Below are 20,925 nucleotides of genomic sequence, written 5' to 3'. Positions count from 1 at the left end.
CACTAATGTCCTTTAGGGAAGGAAACCTGCCGTCCTTACCCGGTCTGCCCTATATGTGACTCAAGACCCTCAGCAATGTGGTTGAGTCTTAACTGCCCTCTGAAATGGCTGAGCAAGACACTCGGAAGGAGGCTCACCACCACCATCTCAATGACAATTAGGGATGGGCAATAAATGCTGGCCTCGCCAGTGACACCCACATCCCATGAATGAATTAAAAAAAAATTATATGTTGCCTTTCGCGATCTCAGGATGTCCCAGAGTGCTTCACAGCCAATGAAATATTGTTGAAGTGCAGTCACTGTTGTAATGTAGGAAACGCAGCAGCCAATTTGTGCACAGCAAGATCCCACAAACAGCAATGTGATAATGACCAGATAATCAGTTTTAGGTGTTGATTGAGGGATGAATATTGGTCAGGACTCCGGGGAGAACTCCCCTGCTCTTCTTCGAAATAGTGCCAAGGGATCTTTTACGTCCACCTGAGAGGGCAGGCGGGCCTCGGTTTAATGTCTCATCTAAAAGACGGCACCTCTCCCTCAGTACTTCACTGAAGTGTCAGCCTGGATTATTTACTGTCAAATCTCTGGAGTAGGACTTGAACCCATGACCTTCTGACTCAAGAGGCAAGGGGGCTACCACTGAGCCACAGCCAATATATTATACAGCAACCCTTCAGTCGCTTCTTCTAATTCCTGCCCAGTGCCCGCATGCCCCCTCTTTTGTGAAATGCCTTTTAACGTCTCGCGACACTAAGAGCAATTATATCGGGTGTAACGTGTTTGAACGATGCACTGATATGTCCTTTCTTCCCTCTTTGTTCTCTTGCAGCAATTATTAACCCGAAGCAGCCTAAGGAGGCCCCCAAAAGCTTCAACTTCGACTATTCCTACTGGTCCCACACCACGGTACGTATCCCACCTTCACCTCGCTGTCTGGAGCAGAGTCAGCAGGTCCTGGCCCCACCCCCCCCCCCCCCCGCCCCCATATAAAGGGAGCTTTACTCTGTATCTAACCCGTGCTGTACCTGATCTGGGAGTGTTTGATGGGACAGGGTAGAGGGAGCTTTACTCTGTATGTAACCCGTGCTGTACCTGACCTGCGAGTGTTTGATGGGACAGTGTAAAGGGAGCTTTACTCTGTATCTAACTCGTGCTGTGCCTGCCCTGGGAATGTTTGATGGGACAGGGTAGAGGGAGCTTTACTGTACCTAACCTGGGAGTATTCGTTCTGTTGATCCCGAGTTTATGCCCCCCTCATAACTGATTGATTGAATGTCCTAAGATGCCTCTGTGCTGACTGCTTCTTTGCAGTGGGCACAGTACAGTCCAGTCACCACAAAGTACGAATCAAGCCCCTCACAACAAATGGATCTTCAGATATAAAAGTACGCCTTGACGTGTCAGTGTCAGAATGGCAGCGGAGTTTAAAGGTGTACGCAGCACCTCCTGATTGATTGGGGGGAAGAGATCGGGGGTAGGAGTGAGAGATCGGATAGGGAGGAGGAGAGATCGGCGCGGTGGGGGGAGGAGGGTGGAGAGATCGGAGGGAGTTACTGAAGGAAGAAGCTGAGCCCAGCTCTAACTGTGACCGTCTCGTTCCTTGATTCCAGCCCGCCGACATCAACTATGCCTCACAGCAAGAGGTTTACCGGGATATCGGGGAGGAGATGCTGCAGCACGCCTTCGAGGGCTACAATGTCTGTATCTTCGCCTACGGGCAGACTGGGGCAGGGAAATCATACACCATGATGGGCAAACAGGAGAAAGAGCAGCAGGGGATAATCCCACAGGTAAGGGCCAAGAATCTGCTCACCGAGGGCCTCAGGCTGAACTCCATGCAGTATCACCATCCACTAGGGCTACATTCAACGGTCAATGATAAAGGCCGTGTACTCCGTGTGTGTCCCCCACACCCCCAGTACAGGCCGTGTACTCCGTGTGTGTCCCCCACACCCCCAGTACAGGCCGTGTACTCCGTGTGTGTCCCCCTCACCCCCAGTACAGGCCGTGTACTCCGTGTGTGTCCCCCACACCCCCAGTACAGGCCGTGTACTCCGTGTGTGACCTCACACCCCCAGTACAGGCCGTGTACTCCGTGTGTGACCCCCACACCCCCAGTACAGGCCGTGCACTCCGTGTGTGACCCTCACACCCCCAGTACAGGCCGTGTACTCCGTGTGTGTCCCCCTCACCCCCAGTACAGGCCGTGTACTCCGTGTGTGTCCCCCACACCCCCAGTACAGGCCGTGTACTCCGTGTGTGACCCTCACACCCCCAGTACAGGCCGTGTACTCCGTGTGTGACCCCCACACCCCCAGTACAGGCCGTGTACTCCGTGTGTGACCCCCACACCCCCAGTACAGGCCGTGTACTCCGTGTGTGACCCTCACACCCCCAGTACAGGCCGTGTACTCCTTGTGTGTCCCCCTCACCCCCAGTACAGGCCGTGTACTCCGTGTGTGACCTCACACCCCCAGTACAGGCCGTGTACTCCGTGTGTGACCCTCACACCCCCAGTACAGGCCGTGTACTCCGTGTGTGACCCCCACACCCCCAGTACAGGCCGTGCACTCCGTGTGTGACCCTCACACCCCCAGTACAGGCCGTGTACTCCGTGTGTGACCCCCACACCCCCAGTACAGGCCGTGTACTCCGTGTGTGACCCTCACACCCCCCAGTACAGGCCGTGTACTCCGTGTGTGACCCTCACACCCCCAGTACAGGCCGTGTACTCCGTGTGTGACCCCCACACCCCCAGTACAGGCCGTGCACTCCGTGTGTGACCCCCACACCCCCAGTACAGGCCGTGTACTCTGTGTGTGACCCTCACACCCCCAGTACAGGCCGTGTACTCCGTGTGTGACCCTCACACCCCCCAGTACAGGCCGTGCACTCCGTGTGTGACCCCCACACCCCCCAGTACAGGCCGTGCGCTCCGTATGATCCAGTGTATAATCTTGATCTGTCAATAATTTGTAGTCTCTGCTCCATTTATAGATATAATAAAAGCTAAAGATCAGGTGTTGGGCAATTTCAAAAGGGTGTGTCTAAATTGAAGGCAGTTTTAATTTATTTTATAAAATTTTCATTGCTAGTTAATAGTTGTAAATATGCACATGTGCAACCTGATCTTGCTGCCTTGTGATGTAGTGCTGTTGAAATCATTGAGACTAGGATTTGGTCAGATATTTAACATCATTTCACTGGTGACTGGGACACTGCCCCTTTATCTGGTGAATTCAGTGCTGGGGAAGCACGATGGCGCCACCTGGTGTTGCTGCCGAGTGCTGCTGCAGACTGGTCTTGGTGTCTGCACATTGAAACCTCCTCCCACCCCAGGACCCACCAGATGGGACATTCTTGCAGGAAACTCACCCCACCCCAGCAGAACACGTAAACCCCACTGTGGCCATCTCATATTCATCAAAGAGCGGAGAGGTGGGAATTTAAAATAAGCAAACACCTTCCTGGAAACCACCATCTGGGTGGAGGTTGGCCACATTGAAAGTGATCACAATGTTGAACATCTAAGCTTCAAATACAGACACCGCTGCATCGCCCATAATAACATGTGTGAGTCCCCTCCCCCCCCCCCCCCTCACCCATATGGAGGGCGCAATGAGAATGGGGGGAGGGTGGGCCCTGAAATGTCCAGTCATTGGATAGACTTCCATAAGGTGCATAATGTCACAACAAATATGGCACGATGAAATACCTTGACTTAATGAACGTTTGGTGGGCCTTGTGCCCCACATGAAGAGGACTCACCTTTTATTGACGTCTGCTTGCCCCAGACCAGGAGCTCACCTCTACTCGAGGCACCACACTGCCGGTGTCAGTCAAAGTCCTAAGGTCGCTCCACTGCTATGCCACTGGCTCCTTTCAGGCTGCACTGGGGAGTCGTGTGTGGCGATGGCCAATCAGCCGTCCCCCAATAAATCAAACAAGTTCACCGATGCATGTTTGGCACCAGCTGCCCAGTTCATAACCTTTCCTATGGGTCCAGTACATCAGCATGAGAGGGCTGTCAACCTTTAGAAATGGCTGGATTTGCCCAGGTGTGAAGTGTAATTGGCTGCACTCACTTTGCAAAGTGTGCCCCCTTTGTCAACAGGAAAGGGTTTCACCCTACAATGTACAGCTGGTGTGCAGTCAGAACAGCCTCTCTGCACTCCCTCAGTACTGCACTGAAATGTCAGCCTACATTATGTGCTCAATTCCCTGGATTGGAGCTTGAACCTTCTCCGAAACTGGATTCCTGTGCGATTCACTGGAAAACAGACTCATTTGATGCAATTGCAGGCGATGTATTTTAATATGTACATTTACATTGCCTTATTTCTTTCCTTCCCCAGCTATGTCAAGATCTCTTTGCCCGAATTAACGACAGCACAAATGCCAATCCCTCATACTCTGTGGAGGTAAGTGTAAGAGAGGACACTTCAGAATGGAGCTTCCATTGTTACCCCCCATTAGGATACACGGCTGTGATTATTCACTGTGCAGATTGGGGGGGCGAGGACTTCAGATCTTAAGTCACAGAATTTATTTTAACACAATTTCACTGGGGATGGAGGTGGCAAAATAGGTGTTCACTCTCGGGACCTGAGTTTAAATCCAATCCAGACTGGGATGAAAGTGTCTGCTGATTGAAAGGGGTCCTTTGCAAAATGGCAGGCCTAAAGATGGTGTGGCTGGTGAGAAGAATGCCACACTGGTGTGACAGAGGGCTCTCTTCAGTGGTTGGGGTGAGGCACATTGTTGAGGGTAGAGTTGAGGGAGCTCTACTCTGCATTGAGCTGTACCTGACCTGGGAGTGATTGAGTGTGTGGTGTTAACACTGAATGCCTGAATGAGGGAGTAATCCACTCCACAGCACTAACATCCATCATCCACAACTACAACAACAACTCACACTCGTACAGTGCCTCAAACGTAGATAAACGACCCAAGGCGCTTCGCAGAAGCGTTATCAGACAAAAATTGACACTGAAACAAAGGAGATGTTAGGAGGGGTGACTAAAAGCTTGGTCAGAGAGGTAGGTTTTAAAGAGGGTCTAAAAGGAGGAGAGAGAGGTAGAGGGGCGAAGGGGTTTAGGGAGGGAATTCCAGAGCTCAGGACCGAGGCAGCTGAAAGCACGGCCGCCAATGGTGGGGTGAAGGGAGTGGGGGATACACAAGAGGTCAGAGTTGTAGGAACACAGAGATCTCGGAGGGTTGTAGGCCTGGAGGAGGTTACAGAGATAGGGAGGGGCGAGGCCTCGGAAGGATTTGAACATGAGAGTGAGAATTTTAAATAGGTAGCGTTGCCGGACCAGGAGCCAATGTAGGCCAATGGGCACAGGGATGAACGGGACTTGGTGCAAGTTAGCATACGGGCAGCAAAGTTTTGGATAAGCTCAAGTTTAGGGAGGGTGGAGGATTGGAGGCCGGCCAGGAGAGCATTGGAATAATCAAGTCTGGAGGTGACAAAGGCACAAATGAGGGTTTTGGCAGCAGCTGGGTCGAATTAGGGGCAGAGACGGGCAATGTTACGGACATAGAAGTAGGCAGACTGTGTGATGGAGAGGATAGGGGGTCAAAAGCTCAGCTTGGAGTTGAACAGGACACCAAGGTTGCGAACAGGCTGGTTCAACCTGAGATAGTGGCTGGGGAGGGGGATGAAATTTAGGGCGAGGGTACAGAGTTTGTGGTGGGAGTCAAGGACGATGGCTATGGACTTCCCAATGTTTAACTGAAGGAAATTGTGGCTCATCCAGGACTGGATGTCGGACAAGCAGTCTGACAGCACAGAGGCAGTGGAGGGGTTGAGAGAGGTGATGGTGAGGTAGAGTATCATCAGTGTGCACGTGGTAGCTGATTCCATGTCTTTGGATTATGTCACCGAGGGGCAGCATATCGATGATGAAGAGGAGGTGGGCAACGATAGATCCTTGGGAGACTCACAAAAAAAGTTTGCATTTAAAATTAATCATATATAATCACATCTATAATCGATGTTTGCCACAGTCCACCAGTACTGCTCCTTCTCCATCTCTACTGGTTTACATTATTCACCTGCCGCTCAACACCTCAATATGGCTTCCCGGTGTCCATATAACAGCATGAAACTGCAACCATGTGACCACAGGCCAATTATGTGACTGTTTAGGGGTTTGCAGGGACATTTTGTTTCTGTACATTAATAGGTGCCAGTCAGTCAATGAGGTAACACACTGACCTTTCACCCCGCTGTGGTGAAAGTCTGGCTGATGCCGGAAGTCCCCAGGAGACAGTGTGTTTGAGGCCTGAGTGTGGTCATGGTCGGTGTTTGTTGTGGAGGACGGGGAGAAAGAAGGTTTCTCCAAAAAAAAGAGAGGGGTTGTGTGGGGGTGGGGGTAGTCTCGTCCTCTTAAAGCAAACACTGCTTGAAATCGTACAGCGGAATAGTCCAAACCTTCACCTTGAGCTCCTGCAGGTGAGGGGAAGCATTCACTGAACGGAGGTTGATGAGAATCGGTCACCGTGGGTCTGGTGTTTCGTTCTATTGTGTGACCTTCTCGCTGTGTTTGTCTCCCAGGTCAGTTACATGGAGATTTACTGTGAGCGGGTGCGAGACCTACTGAACCCCAAGACCAAAGGGAACCTTCGTGTTCGGGAGCATCCTATCCTCGGCCCTTACGTGGAGGATCTGTCCAAACTCGCCGTCACCTCCTTCAATGACATCTCCGACCTCATGGACTCGGGCAACAAGGCCAGGTACGAGGAACCAGATATCTCCTGCGATGGGGAACATAAGAACGTAGGAATCATTAAATGAGAAAAGACCAAGGTCCACCAAGTTCACCTTTCTGTTAGTCACAATACATAGAAACGTAGAAAATAGGAGCAGGAGTAGGCCATTCAGCCCTTCGAGCCTGCTCCACCATTCAATACTATCCTGGCTGATCCTCTATCTCAATACCATATTCCTGCTCTCGCCCCATACCCCTTGATGCCTTTTGTGTCTAGAAATCTATCTAGCTCCTTCTTAAATATATTCAGTGACTCGACCTCCACAGCCTTCTGTGGTAGAGAATTCCACAGGTTCACCACCCTCTGAGTGAAGAAATTTCTCCTCATCTCAGTCCTAAATGTCCTACCCCATATCCTGAGACTGTGACCCCTCGTTCTGGACCCCCCAGCCAGGGGAAACATCTTCCCTGCATCCAGTCTGTCTAGCCCTGTCAGAATGTTATACTTTACAATGAGGTCCCCTCTCATTCTTCTAAACTCGAGTGAACACAGGCCGAGTTGACCCAATCTCTCCTCATACGACAGTCCTGCCATCCCAGGGATCAGTCTGGTGAACCTTTGCTGCACTCCCTCTATCGCAAGTATATCCTTTCTTAAGTAAGGAGACCAAAACTGCACACAATACTCCAGGTGTGGTCTCACCAAGGCCCTGTATAACTGCAGTAAGACTTCCTTGCTCCTGTACTCAAATCCTCTTGCAATGAAGGCCAACATACCATTTGCCTTCCTAACTGCTTGCTGCACCTGCATGTTTGCTTTCAGTGACTGGTGTACAGGACACCCAGGTCCCTTTGTACATCAACATTCCCCAATCTAGCACCATTTAAATAATACTCTGCCTTTCTGTTTTTCCTTCCGAAGTGGATAACTTCACATTTATCCACATTATACTGCATCTGCCATGTATTTGTCCACTCACTCAACTTGTCTAAATCGCCTTGAAGCCTCTTTGCATCCTCCTCACAACTCACAATCCCACCTAGTTTTGTGTCATCAGCAAACTTGGAAATATTACATTTGGTTGCCTCATCCAAATCATTGATATATATTGTGAATAGCTGGGGCCCAAGCACTGATCCCTGCGGTACCCCACTAGTCACTGCCTGCCACCCGGAAAAAGACCCATTTATTCCTACTCTCTGTTTCCTGTCTGTTAACCAATTTTCAATCCATGCCAGTATATTACCACCAATCCCATGTGCTTTAATTTTGCACACTAACCTCTTATGTGGGACTTTATCAAAGGCCTTCTGAAAATCCAAATAAACCACATCCACTGGTTTTCCCTTATCTATTCTACCAGTTACATCCTCAAAAAACTCCAGTAGGTTTGTCAAATATGATTTCCCTTCCATAAAGCCATGTTGACTTTGTCTGATCCTGTTGATATTTTCTAAGTGTCCTGTTATCACATCCTTCATAATGGACTCTAGCATTTTCCCTGCTACTGATGTCAGGCTAACTGGTCTGTAGTTCCCTGTTTTCTCTCTCCTTTACAATCTTAATGGAATTGTTGACTAATCATGGCAATAAATCTCTATCAATTAGTCTACACCAGACCCAGTGGTGGAGAGCTTTGGGAACCATTGGTCCAAAGTCATCTGTTCCTCCCAAACATGTTACACTTAACACATGTCTCAAATTACTCCTATACTGTAACCCAAAATGTTGCTTTCTGAATTAAATCTCTCTAATTTACATTTGAATGAACGAATACTAACTGCCTCCACCGTCTCCCTAGGGAGCCTCTTCCATGGATTGACCACTCGCTCACTGAAATAATGTTTCCCTAAGTTGGGCTTAAATTGGAAGACGATGGTGGGTAGCTACAGTTATTAACGGAGTATTCGTTCAAACTGCTGCCCTCAAACCGTCTGGCTGACAGAATGATCGACCACCCACTGTGTGGTCAGTAAGAGATGGTGGTGGGGGGGGGGGGCATAAATTTAACCTAACCCGACAAGAAGTCAATGGTAAGTAAAATTGTGGGGGGAGGGGGAGGTGTAGAACGGGTGGTCGATCTGATCCTATCAGTCTCCCGCCAGGCAGGTTAAGTTAAAATTGTCCCCATGGTCTATTGGGACTCCCTGGCGATTGATGTCACCATTGCCCCCACATCACTTACTGAATAGTATTGCCCCCATGTCACATACTGACAAATATAGCCGTCCTGTCACCCACTGAAGAATAATGCCCCACAAATATTGCCTCTGTTCTCATTCACTGAATACTGTTAGCTCTGTTGTCGCTTACTCATAATTATTATCCCCAAGTCACTCACTGATGATTATTGCCCCTGCTCTCATTGACTCTTGCCCCTGTTCTCATTGATTATTGTCCCGTTCTCATTGACTCTTGCCCCTTTCTCATTAACTATTGCCCCTTTCTCATTAACTATTGCCCCTATTCTCATTAACTCTTGCCCCCGTTCTCATTGACTCTTGCCCCCGTTCTCATTGACTCTTGCCTCAGCTCGCATTGACTTTTGCCCCCGTTCTCATTGACTCTTGCCCCCGTTCTCATTGACTCTTGCCCCTTTCTCATTAACTATTGCCCCTTTCTCATTAACTATTGCCCCTATTCTCATTAACTCTTGCCCCCGTTCTCATTGACTCTTGCCCCCGTTCTCATTGACTCTTGCCTCAGCTCGCATTGACTCTTGCCCCCGTTCTCATTGACTCTTGCCCCAGCTCTCATTGACCCTTGCCCCTGTTCTCATTGACTCTTGTCCCCGTTCTCATTGACTCTTGCTCCCATTCTCATTGACTCTTGCCCCCGTTCTCATTGACTCTTGCCCCTGTTCTCATTGACTCTTGCCCCGTTCTCATTGACCCTTGCCCCTGTTCTCATTGACCCTTGCCTCCGTTCTCATTGACCCTTGCCCCCGTTCTCATTGACTATTGCCCCTGTTCTCATTGACTCTTGCCCCGTTCTCATTGACCCTTGCCCCCGTTCTCATTGACTCTTGCCCCCGTTCTCATTGACTCTTGCCCCCGTTCTCATTGACTCTTGCCCCGTTGTCATTGACTCTTGCCCCCGTTCTCATTGACCCTTGCCCCCGTTCTCATTGACTCTTGCCCCCATTCTCATTGACTCTTGCCCCCGTTCTCATTGACTCTTGCCCCCGTTCTCATTGACTCTTGCCCCTGTTCTCATTGACTCTTGCCCCTGCTCTCTGACTCTTGCCCCTGTTCTCATTGACCCTTGCCCCCGCTCTCATTGACCCTTGCCCCCGCTCTCATTGACCCTTGCCCCCGCTCTCATTGACCCTTGCCCCCGCTCTCATTGACCCTTGCCCCCGCTCTCATTGACCCTTGCCCCCGCTCTCATTGACCCTTGCCCCCGCTCTCATTGACCCATGCCCCCGCTCTCATTGACCCATGCCCCCGTTCTCATTGACCCTTGCCCCCGTTCTCATTGACCCTTGCCCCCGTTCTCATTGACCCTTACCCCCGTTCTCATTGACCCTTGCCCCCGTTCTCATTGACCCTTGCCTCCGTTCTCATTGACCCTTGCCCCCGTTCTCATTGACCCTTGCCCCTGTTCTCATTGACTCTTGCCCCTGCTGTCACAGGCTTCAAACAATTTCCTCCTGTATGGGAGTGACGGGGGAGAACTCTTTCTTCACATGTGAACCTCTTCAGTCAAGTTAAGGTTCCGATCTAACTCTGATGATGTCAGTATCTGAGTTGAAGATAGATAAGGGACAGAAGAGACCTGGACATGCAGTAAAAGTCATCGGAAAGAGTATTAGTCTTTCGACTGCTAGGAGATGAGGATGAAAGAATAGACAGTGTGGAGATAAGTGAAAGCTAGAGGCAGCCCTGTGAAGGAGTGAATGTAAAGAAGGGAGAGGTCAGACTCAGATTCTTGTCTTTCTTTTTTCTCTCTCCTCAGAACTGTGGCTGCCACAAATATGAATGAGTCGAGCAGTCGATCTCACGCTGTGTTCAACATCATCTTCACACAGAAAATGCAGGACTCCAAAGCAGATTCATCCTCTGAGAAGGTAAAGGAAATGAGCAGAGCAGGGTATCAGCGCATCAACATTTGTCCGTTCAAATCCAGCCCAGAGACAGAAAGGGAGGTGCAGGTCTGCTCATCTGATGGAGGCCTAAATGCTGCAGTGGGCGAGACACTGCCCTTCCACCATGGGGGTTGGGTTTTAAATCCAGTTAATTTAAAAAGGTCGTCACTCTTTGATGGGGAACTGTCCTGTCCTCTCTGATACCTGAGTTTAAATCCAGCTCAAACAGAAAGTCGTCGATAACCGCTAAATGAGCTTGTTTCAGGCAGTCTGAACAAGTTCCTGGTGGGCATGAGCCATCAATAGAAGCCTATCTATGTCATGAGAAAAACGGCAAATTTAAAAGGAATGTCTTCCATAAACTTGAGCTCATCCAAATCTCTGCTGCCTGTATCCTAACTCGCACCAGGCCCCGTTCACCCGTCACCCCTGTACTCGATGACCTACATCGGCTCCCGGTCCACCAACGCCTTGATTTTAAAATTCTCATCCTCGTGTTCAGATCCCTCCATGGCCTCGCCCCTCCCTATCACTGTAACCTCCTCCAGCCCTACAACCCTCCGAGATCTCTATGTCCCTCCAACCCTGACCTTTTGTGCATCCCTCAATCCCTTTGCCCCACCGTTGGTGGCCGTGCCTTCAGCCGTCTAAGCTCTGGAGTTCTCTCCCTAAACCTCTCTGTGTCTTTCCTCCTTTAAGACATTCTTTAAGACCTACCACTTTGTCCAAACTTTTAGTTACCCATCCTAATATCTCCTTCCTTTGCTCGGTGTCAATTTTTGTCTGATTAACCGGTGTGAAGCACCTTAGGATATTTTACTACGTTAATGGTGCCATATAAATGTAAATTGTTATTGTTAGCAAATTAAACCGACTGTCAGGGCTTACGACTAGGTTAGCGTTAGGTTAGAGAGCTGTTCTTGTTTATTTATAGTTTTGCTTTGTTCTCCTCTCAAGAGGCTCTCTGCTGTCTCTTGCATCCTCCTACAGCCTGGGAAATGTCTAAGGCATGGAGTTCTACAAGGCAACCATCTCCCATACGACCCCTATTAGCATATATGCATGAGGCTCCCACCTGAGTACGGCCAATGCCTTGTCTTTTACCGAAACCAGCAGCGTTAAAATCGTCAGGAATGAAGCAGGATGCAGAGTCGCTCCATTTTAACTGCTTAACTGCTCACCTGCTCCGTCCCTACCGAACGAAGAGAATTAAAATTCCTCCCTCCCCCTCCCCTTTACGGTCTAGGGTCACGCAGGAAAAATGGCCAATCGGGCGAAGTACTGAATGACAGTGGTTGCCCATGATGTTATAGCCAGCAAGCATCAGCACCTTTGGGAGAAGAGTGGGAAAAATATGAACTGTAAAGGGCTGATAAGCAGTTTGAATTTGGTCTTTGTTCATTGGCTGCAGTGAGAGATCGGCTCCCAGTTTGTTGTACTGTCTGCTGTGTCTGTATCATCCACCAGAGGGAGCTTTCAGGCGCTGCACCACCAGGAATGAGAGGTTATCGTCATGGAGAAAGTTTAGAAAAATTGATGCTTTTTTCATTGAAACAGAAGAGGTTATAATGGGGGGAATCTAATACAAATTATCAAAATTATGACAGGCTTTGAGAGAGTAAATAGTGATGAATTTTCAGTGGTTGGTGAATTGGTAACAAGGGAGGGTGTAGACCGAGGGTTATCACCAGAGGAAGGAAGGAAGAAGCTAGAAGAAATGTTTTCATACAGAGGGTTCCTAGATCATCGAATTCTTTACCACAAGTGACTATTGAGGCCGAGTCTATAACATCAGAGGTGACATTCAACTTTACAGGGTGGGCAAAACAGGCGTTAGCAGATTGGCCGCCCGTCATACACCCGCATGTCATATACCCGCATGTCATATACCCGCCCGCTGCACACCCCGCCCGCCGCACACCCCGCCCGCCGCACACCCCGCCCGCCGCACACCCCGCCCGCCGCACACCCCGCCCGCCGCACACCCCGCCCGCCGCACACCCCGCCCGCCGCACACCCCGCCCGCAGTACACCCCGCCCTCCGCACACCCCGCCCGCCGCACACCCCGCCCGCCGCACACCCCGCCCGCCGCACACCCCGCCCGCAGTACACCCCGCCCGCCCTACACCCCGCCCGCCGCACACCCCGCCCGCCGCACACCCCGCCCGCCGCACACCCCGCCCGCCCTACACCCCGCCCGCCGCACACCCCGCCCGCCGCACACCCCGCCCGCCGCACACCCCGCCCGCCGCACACCCCGCCCGCCGCACACCCCGCCCGCCATTTCTTTCCATTGATTTAAAGTTGAATTTCATCTCCATCATTTAAAAGGGACCTGGATAAATGTGTTGAAAGGAAGAATATAAAAGAGTATGGGGAAAAGGGCAGTGAAATGGGATTAGGTAGATAGTTACACTTATGGAACTGCTGCCAGCATAGGTATGATGGGTCGAATGGCCTCCTTCTGTGCTGCAATTTCTATGATTCTGTTATAATGCAGTTTCTGCCACTGATGGGTCTGTTCTGCATTGACTGTTACATCTTGCCTCTGGCTGCACCTAATATATGAAACATCAAATCCAGCTCTGAGCCTTGGCACCCAGTGACTTGGTGCTACACTACCTTCCCTGTTGTTTGGATACACATGGCCTGGGTTACAGAAAGGTTATACAGTGGTGGAGCTCCTACAGAATTTGTATATACAGTAACATATACAGTGTACAAGGAACATACTGGAGAGTTCTAGCGAGATTCAGAATGGGGGAAGGAAATGAAAATCAGGAATTATGTTATGATTTTTCATGGAATTACTTATTTTGTTACTAATACCTTCTCATCCCATAGGTCAGTAAAATCAGCTTGGTCGATCTCGCTGGAAGTGAAAGGGCAGATTCCACAGGAGCAAAGGGGACACGGTTAAAGGTGAGACTTTGTATCCACCCAACCATTCACCCTTCCACTCATCCACTCATTCACCTGTCCACTCATCCATCCATTGATTCATTCATCCATCCATCCATTGATTCATTCATCCATCCATCCATTGATTCATTCATCCATCCATCCATTGATTCATTCATCCATCCATCCATTGATTCATTCATCCATCCATCCATTGATTCATTCATCCATCCATCCATTGATTCACTCATCCATCCATCCATTGGTTCATTCATCCATCCACTCATTCATTCACTCATCCATCCATCCATTGGTTCATTCATCCATCCACTCATTCATTCATCCATCCATTGATTCATTCATCCATCCATCCATTGATTCATTCATCCATCCACTCATTCATTCATCCATCCATCCATTGATTCATTCATCCATCCATCCACTCAAACATTAATTCATCCATCCATTAATTCATTCATCCACTCATCCATTAATTCATTCATCCACCTGTCCATCAAACCATCCAACCACCTCCTATCTATTAAACCATCCATCCATCAGCCCACATACCTAGTGAACTATCCATCCATCTATTCATAAGGAACTCAACGACCCATTTCTATCAAATTGTTATGTCTCTGGTTGTTGAACATTAGACTTAATTTATTATTGCCTCTGCATGTTCAAGTTTTTTTGCCTGCTCCGTTTAATGGCGGGTTGTCTCTTTCTTTCTTTGATACAGGAGGGTGCAAATATCAATAAATCCCTAACGACCCTGGGCAAAGTCATCTCAGCACTGGCGGATGTGGTGAGTGCAACCATTTCCTTTATTAGAGTTGTTATGGTATTGTGAGGATGTTGTCATTACTCCATGTTGAAATAACCAAGGATGAAGCTGAAAGACACCAAGGAGCCTGAGCAGAATCAATGTTTAACATGTCCAAGCAATGCAGAGCAACAATCAGTGGAATGTTAAATTCTATAGCCACAACAGTAGAATACAAGTCAGAGGAAGTCACTGTACAGTGCTCTGGGCAGACCCTACCTACTGTGTCCAGTCCTGGTCGCCGAGACACAAAGGAGACTTTATAGCACAGGAGGCAGTGCACTGAAGAGCCACAAAGCTGATCCCTAGTATTAAAGGTCTGAATTATGAGGAAAGACGGGAAAAGCTTTAGCCTTTCATTCTTAAAAGGTGTGAGACAGGTGATCTTAGAGAGTGTCCAATGTGATCTTAGAGATCCGGCGGGCGATCTCACAGAGATTTTAAAAGATTGTAAATGGAAAACAAATCCATAAAAGGTAAATTGCAGGTGTAGGACAAGGGGACACATGTTGAAACAAGTAAAAGTCAAATTTAGGACTGATATCAATTCTTCATCATGTTAAAATTGGTCCTTATAGATTCTCTATAAAATAGGGCCTGATGGAGAGACTGCCTCACGAAAAGGGGTCCTGATGGAGAGACTCCTCTTTTAAAAGGGGTCCTGATGGTGAGGCTTGGTCTCCAATTGCGATCCTGTTGTCCTGTAATGGTCGGCTCCTCACTGCTTCTTATGCAGTCAGTAATGTGCTCTGGGTGTGTGGAGTAGCTGTAGTTATATGCTGTATGCTGGGTCTCCGACCTGTTCAATAAACTTCTTCCTTTATCTGTTTCTTACAGGATTCTGGATCAAACAAGGTATGAACAATGCTTCACTCCCTGACACTCATGTTAATGGGGTTCAACCTGTCTTATCTTTCAGGGCACATCAAGATCAGGCTTAGCTGTGATGCCCTCAGTGAAATAGCGTGCTGACACTCACTGCCTGGGCTCACGCATGAAGAGTTCACCACTTCATAGAAAGTTACAGCACAGAAGGAGGCCACTCAGCCCATCGTGTCCATGCTGGCCGTAAAAGACCTATCCAGCTTAATCCCACTTTCCAGCACTTGGACTGTAGCCCTGTAGGCTCTGGCACTTCAAGTGCACATCCAAGTACTTTTTAAATGGTTCCTGCCAGGGAGAATTGGAAAATGATGGCCAGAGCCTCCAATATTTCCTCCCTAGCTTCTCTTAGCTGTCTGGGATACATTTCATCCTGGCGATTTATCTACTTTCAAAGATGGTAAACCCTTTAATACTTCCTCTCTCACTATGTTTATCCCATCCAATATTTCACACTCCTGCTCCTTAACTACAATCTCTGTATCGTCCTCTTCTTTTGTGAAGACAGACGCAAAGTATTCATTAAGAACCGTACCCACATCTTCCGCCTCCACACATAGGTTATCTTTTTGGTCTCTAATAGGCCCTACTCTTTCCTTAGTTATCCTCTTGTTCTTTATGTATTTATAAAACATTTTTAGGTTTTCCTTAATTTTACTTGCCAGTATTTTTTCATGTCCTCTCTTTACTTTCCTAATTTCCTTTTTAATTTCACCCCTGCACTTTCTATACTCCTCTCGGCTTTCTGCAGTATTAAACTCTTGGTGTCTGACATAAGCTTCCCTTTTTTGCCTTTTCTTACCCTGTATGGTCCTTGTCATCCGGGGGGCTCTAGATTTGGCAGTCCCACCCTTTTTTCTTTGTGGGAACATGTTTGCTCTGAACCCCTTGAATCTCCCCCTTGAATGCCTCCCATTGCTCTGACACTTGGGTGAGGTACAAGTGGGCCACTGAGGCCCCTGGAGCTGTACCTTAGCAAATCAAGGGAGAAGGTGGAGGGGAGGAAAGGAGCACAGACCCTGGTTCGCCATCAGTTTGGAAATACACACACTGCCTTTGAAGTCAGCTGAAGTTCAAGGTTGGCAAACTGAGCCATGTTGCTCTCAGGGCAGGCACGCATGCAATAATTATACCCAACAGGAAAGATTGAGCAGGCTGGGGCTCTTTTCTCTAGAAAAGAGAAGACTAAGGGGTGACCTGATAGAGGTGAAAGGGTTTGATAGGGTAGATGTAGAGATGATGTTTTCACTTGCGGGGGAGACCAGAACTAGGGGCCATAAATATAAGATAGTCATTAATAAATCTAATAGGGAATTGAGGAGAAACTTCTTTACCCAGAGAGTGGTTAGAATGTGGATCTCACTTCCGCAAGGAGTAGTTGAGGTGAAGCTAGACAAACACATGAGGGAGAAAGGAATAGAATGATATGTTGATAGGGTTAGGTGACATAGGGAGGGGGAAGCTGGTGTGGAGCATAAACCAGTTGGGCCGTATGACCTGTTTCTGTGCTGTAAGTTCGATGTAATTATATGTAATAATTCCAAACCTCTACAGGGAAGAGGCTGCAGGAACAAAGTGGACAGTTATCACACGGTGCAAGTTCCTGGCTGGATGGTACAGTGAGGGCTTCACGAAGGTTACAGTGTGTGTTTTTTTTGGTGGGGGGGGGTGGTATTTTGCTCTTTCTTCAATCCTGGATATCTTTGGGAGGGGTTCAGCATCTCAGGCCACTCCTTTAGGTGAACCCATATGCCTTTTGCTCCAGAGAGTGCTTTCACTTGACAGATATTAAGATAAATCGGTAACGTGACCAGGGATTGAACACAGAACATTTCCCACTTTGTTTTGGCTTACTGGTTTTATCTGGTGACCTCAGAAGATCTTCCTTGTCTTTGGGAGGTGGAATAATAACACCATACTAGATTATGACTTAGGCTTTAACTGTGAAACTAATTTGTTAAACTGTTAAAAAGCAAGTGAACGGTAATGAGCTGTAGATTTTCCAGGAGTTTTTAAACTTATCTCCTCGAGTGAATAGATAATAATTGGAATCGCAGCACTAAACTATAATATATGTAATATTCTTATACGGCCATGCTTTTCCTTATCATCTACGGAAACTTCCAAGCCTGGCTACCTCTCTCCAAAGACTTTAGGCAGATTCTCCAATTTGAACCAGACAGGCTGAGATACACGTTCCAGAATGCAACTGTGATCAAGCCAATTTAAATTTAGTTTAAACTCAAAGAACAGTCAATCAATTATATATTCAAACCAATCCCATGAGATGTTTGTATTTGAATTGAATGACGTGGCCCCTCACTCAGATACCAGGCTGAGGCAAAACTTTGCAACAATTGTATTAAAATAAAGTAGGAAATGTTCTTCTGCGAATGAGGCTGGTATTGTAACACTTTGGCCTGGATTTTGCGATCCAGCAGAAAAGTCACGGGATCAGAGATGCGGACAGATGTGCTCCCACCTGTCCCAGCGAGTGCTGACCTCAGCAGATGTTCCAGGGTCAAACTCATTTTACGTGTTTGTGGGTTTCCGACAATATTTGTGCCTCTTAGCTGCAGCACCTGCCACAACATATCATGGCCAACAGTCCTGGCTAAAGTCAGTTTCTATAAATCTCCAGCCTTGCCTCATGCAGCAGTTGTCCTGCAGTCGGTTGCACCGGCAATGCTAAGGCGTTAATGTCGAGAAATCCATTGGCTGCTGCTTTCCTATCATTAACATCCAATGTGAATATATCTACTCAAAATGGAAGGACGGATACCACATCCACCATCATTTCCAGTGAGATAGCCCGGGAGTGATGGGGATCACCAGTGTGATAGCCCGGGAGTGATGGGGATCACCAGTGTGATAGCCCGGGAGTGATGGGGATCACCGGTGTGATAGCCCGGGAGTGATGGGGATCACTGGTGATCACAGGTGAGATAGCCCAGGAGTAATGGGGATCGCCGGTGAGATAGCCCGGGAGTGATGGGGATCACTGGTGAGATAGGCTGGGAGTGATGGGGATCACTGGTGTGATAGCCCAGGAGTGATGGGGATTACCGGTGAGATAGCCCAGGAGTGATGGGGATCACCGGTGAGATAGCCCGGGAGTGATGGGGATCATTGGTGATCACTGGTGAGATAGCCCAGGAGTGATGGGGATCACCGGTGAGATAGCCCGGGAGTGATGGGGATCATTGGTGAGATAGCCCGGGAGTGATGGGGATCACCGGTGAGATAGTCCGGGAGTGATGGGGATCACCGGTGAGATAGCCCGGGAGTAATGGGGATCACCGGTGAGATAGCCCAGGAGTGATGGGGATCACAGGTGAGATAGCCCGGGAGTGATGGGGATCACTGCTGTGATAGCTCGGGAGTGATGGGGATCACCGGTGCGATAGTCCAGGAGTGATGGGGATCACTGGTGATCACCGGTGAGATAGCCCGGGAGTGATGAGAATCACCGGTGAGATAGCCTAGGAGTGATGGGGATCACTGTTGAGATAGCCCGGGAGTGATGGGAAACACTGGTGAGATAGCCCGGGAGTGATGGGGATCACCGGTGAGATAGCCCGGGAGTGATGGGGATCACCGGTGAGATAGCCCGGGAGTGATGGGGATCACAGGTGAGATAGCCAGGGAGTGATGGGGATCACAGGTGAGATAGCCAGGGAGTGATGGGGATCACAGGTGTGATAGCCCGGGAGTGATGGGGATCACAGGTGAGATAGTCTGGGAGTGATGGGGATCACAGGTGAGATAGCCCGGGAGTGATGGGGATCACAGGTGAGATAGCCCGGGAGTGATGGGGATCACAGGTGAGATAGCCAGGGAGTGATGGGGATCACAGGTGTGATAGCCCGGGAGTGATGGGGATCACCGGTGTGATAGCCCGGGAGTGATGGGGATCACCGGTGTGATAGCCTGGGAGTGATGGTGATCACCGGTGTGATAGCCCGGGAGTGATGGGGATCACAGGTGAGATAGCCAGGGAGTGATGGGGATCACAGGTGACATTGCCCGGGAGTGATGGGGATCACCGGTGTGATAGCCAGGGAGTGATGGGGATCACAGGTGAGATAGCCCGGGAGTGATGGGGATCACAGGTGTGATAGCCCGGGAGTGATGGGGATCACAGGTGTGATAGCCCGGGAGTGATGGGGATCACAGCTGTGATAGCCAGGGAGTGATGGGGATCACCGGTGAGATAGCCCGGGAGTGATGGGGATCACCGGTGAGATAGCCCGGGAGTGATGGGGATCACAGGTGAGATAGCCCGGGAGTGATGGGGATCACAGGTGTGATAGCCCGGGAGTGATGGGGATCACAGGTGTGATAGCCCGGGAGTGATGGGGATCACCGGTGAGATAGCCCGGGAGTGATGGGGATCACAGGTGTGATAGCCCGGGAGTGATGGGGATCACAGGTGTGATAGCCCGGGAGTGATGGGGATCACAGGTGTGATAGCCAGGGAGTGATGGGGATCACCGGTGAGATAGCCCGGGAGTGATGGGGATCACCGGTGAGATAGCCCGGGAGTGATGGGGATCACAGGTGAGATAGCCCGGGAGTGATGGGGATCACAGGTGAGATAGCCCGGGAGTGATGGGGATCACAGGTGAGATAGCCCGGGAGTGATGGGGATCACCGGTGAGATCGCCTGGGAGTGATGGGGATCACTGTTATAAATTGGATAGACAATTGGTGAAGGATAGAACACTGGAGTTTGGTCTTTGGTTGTTTCCAAGCCTTTATTCACAGAGATCCCCCTGACACACACACACCACACCCTCGATAAGCTCTCATATAGAAAGGATACAAGAGAGTCCCCAGTTGACACACATCTCCTGAATACATTTAACACTAATTGATATAAATCCTATGGATACAATTAACAGATTCCCTTCTCTCTCTTCAAATTTAAAAAAAATAAACTTTATATATACAATACAAACAAAAATTTCAAAAAACAAAATCTTCCATACTGTACAACTTACACTATTCAAAGCATTACATTGTGAGGTGACCCTTCTCCAGGACCCCGAATAATTTTTCCGTACATGTGCCTCTTTTAGTAAAACAATCCGACAGTTGGTGGCATGAATCCACCCACTTAATTTTAGAGATTTCCTTTCTCCCCAGCATTTGTTTCAAGCCAGCAAGGTCAATCCATAATCTTTTCTCACTCACATTTTTCGTAGAGTGTACATTATCCCACAATGAATGATTGTCTACATAACATTCAGTGGGTATACTATCTTCAGTACTCCCATTGTACAGCATGTCACTCAAAATAATTGCCAAATAGAATCCCATATCCACTGAGTCAACAAGAGCCAGTGTTTCAGCAGCCAGAGTGCTTTTAATAACCCTTTTTATTTTCTTAGCTTCTCAAGCTGAATGACAACATTTCCCATTCTCACCTATAAGAAACACTATGAAACCAGCTGTACTGGAATACCCATCAGGAAGATTAGCATGTGAAGCATTGTTAAAGATAATTAGC

General features: G+C 48.9%; 1 protein-coding gene across 14 annotated transcripts in view; it reads left to right on the top strand.

The window, feature by feature from the left end:
• Positions 1-20,925, top strand: part of kif1aa (kinesin family member 1Aa) — a 342,099-nt gene that overhangs the window by 97,366 nt on the left and 223,808 nt on the right. For all 14 annotated transcript variants that reach the window (XM_067994795.1, XM_067994796.1, XM_067994794.1 and 11 more), the window contains exons 2-9: positions 832-908; positions 1,613-1,792; positions 4,358-4,423; positions 6,562-6,740; positions 10,674-10,785; positions 13,649-13,726; positions 14,448-14,513; positions 15,369-15,386. In XM_067994795.1, coding sequence (XP_067850896.1) covers positions 832-908; positions 1,613-1,792; positions 4,358-4,423; positions 6,562-6,740; positions 10,674-10,785; positions 13,649-13,726; positions 14,448-14,513; positions 15,369-15,386 — 776 coding nt within the window. The remainder of the gene's footprint in view (positions 1-831; positions 909-1,612; positions 1,793-4,357; positions 4,424-6,561; positions 6,741-10,673; positions 10,786-13,648; positions 13,727-14,447; positions 14,514-15,368; positions 15,387-20,925) is intronic.

Source organism: Heptranchias perlo, chromosome 13 (assembly GCF_035084215.1).
Source record: "Heptranchias perlo isolate sHepPer1 chromosome 13, sHepPer1.hap1, whole genome shotgun sequence".
NCBI classification, from domain to species: Eukaryota; Metazoa; Chordata; class Chondrichthyes; order Hexanchiformes; family Hexanchidae; genus Heptranchias; species Heptranchias perlo.
This window is presented reverse-complemented; position numbering and strand designations above follow the sequence as displayed.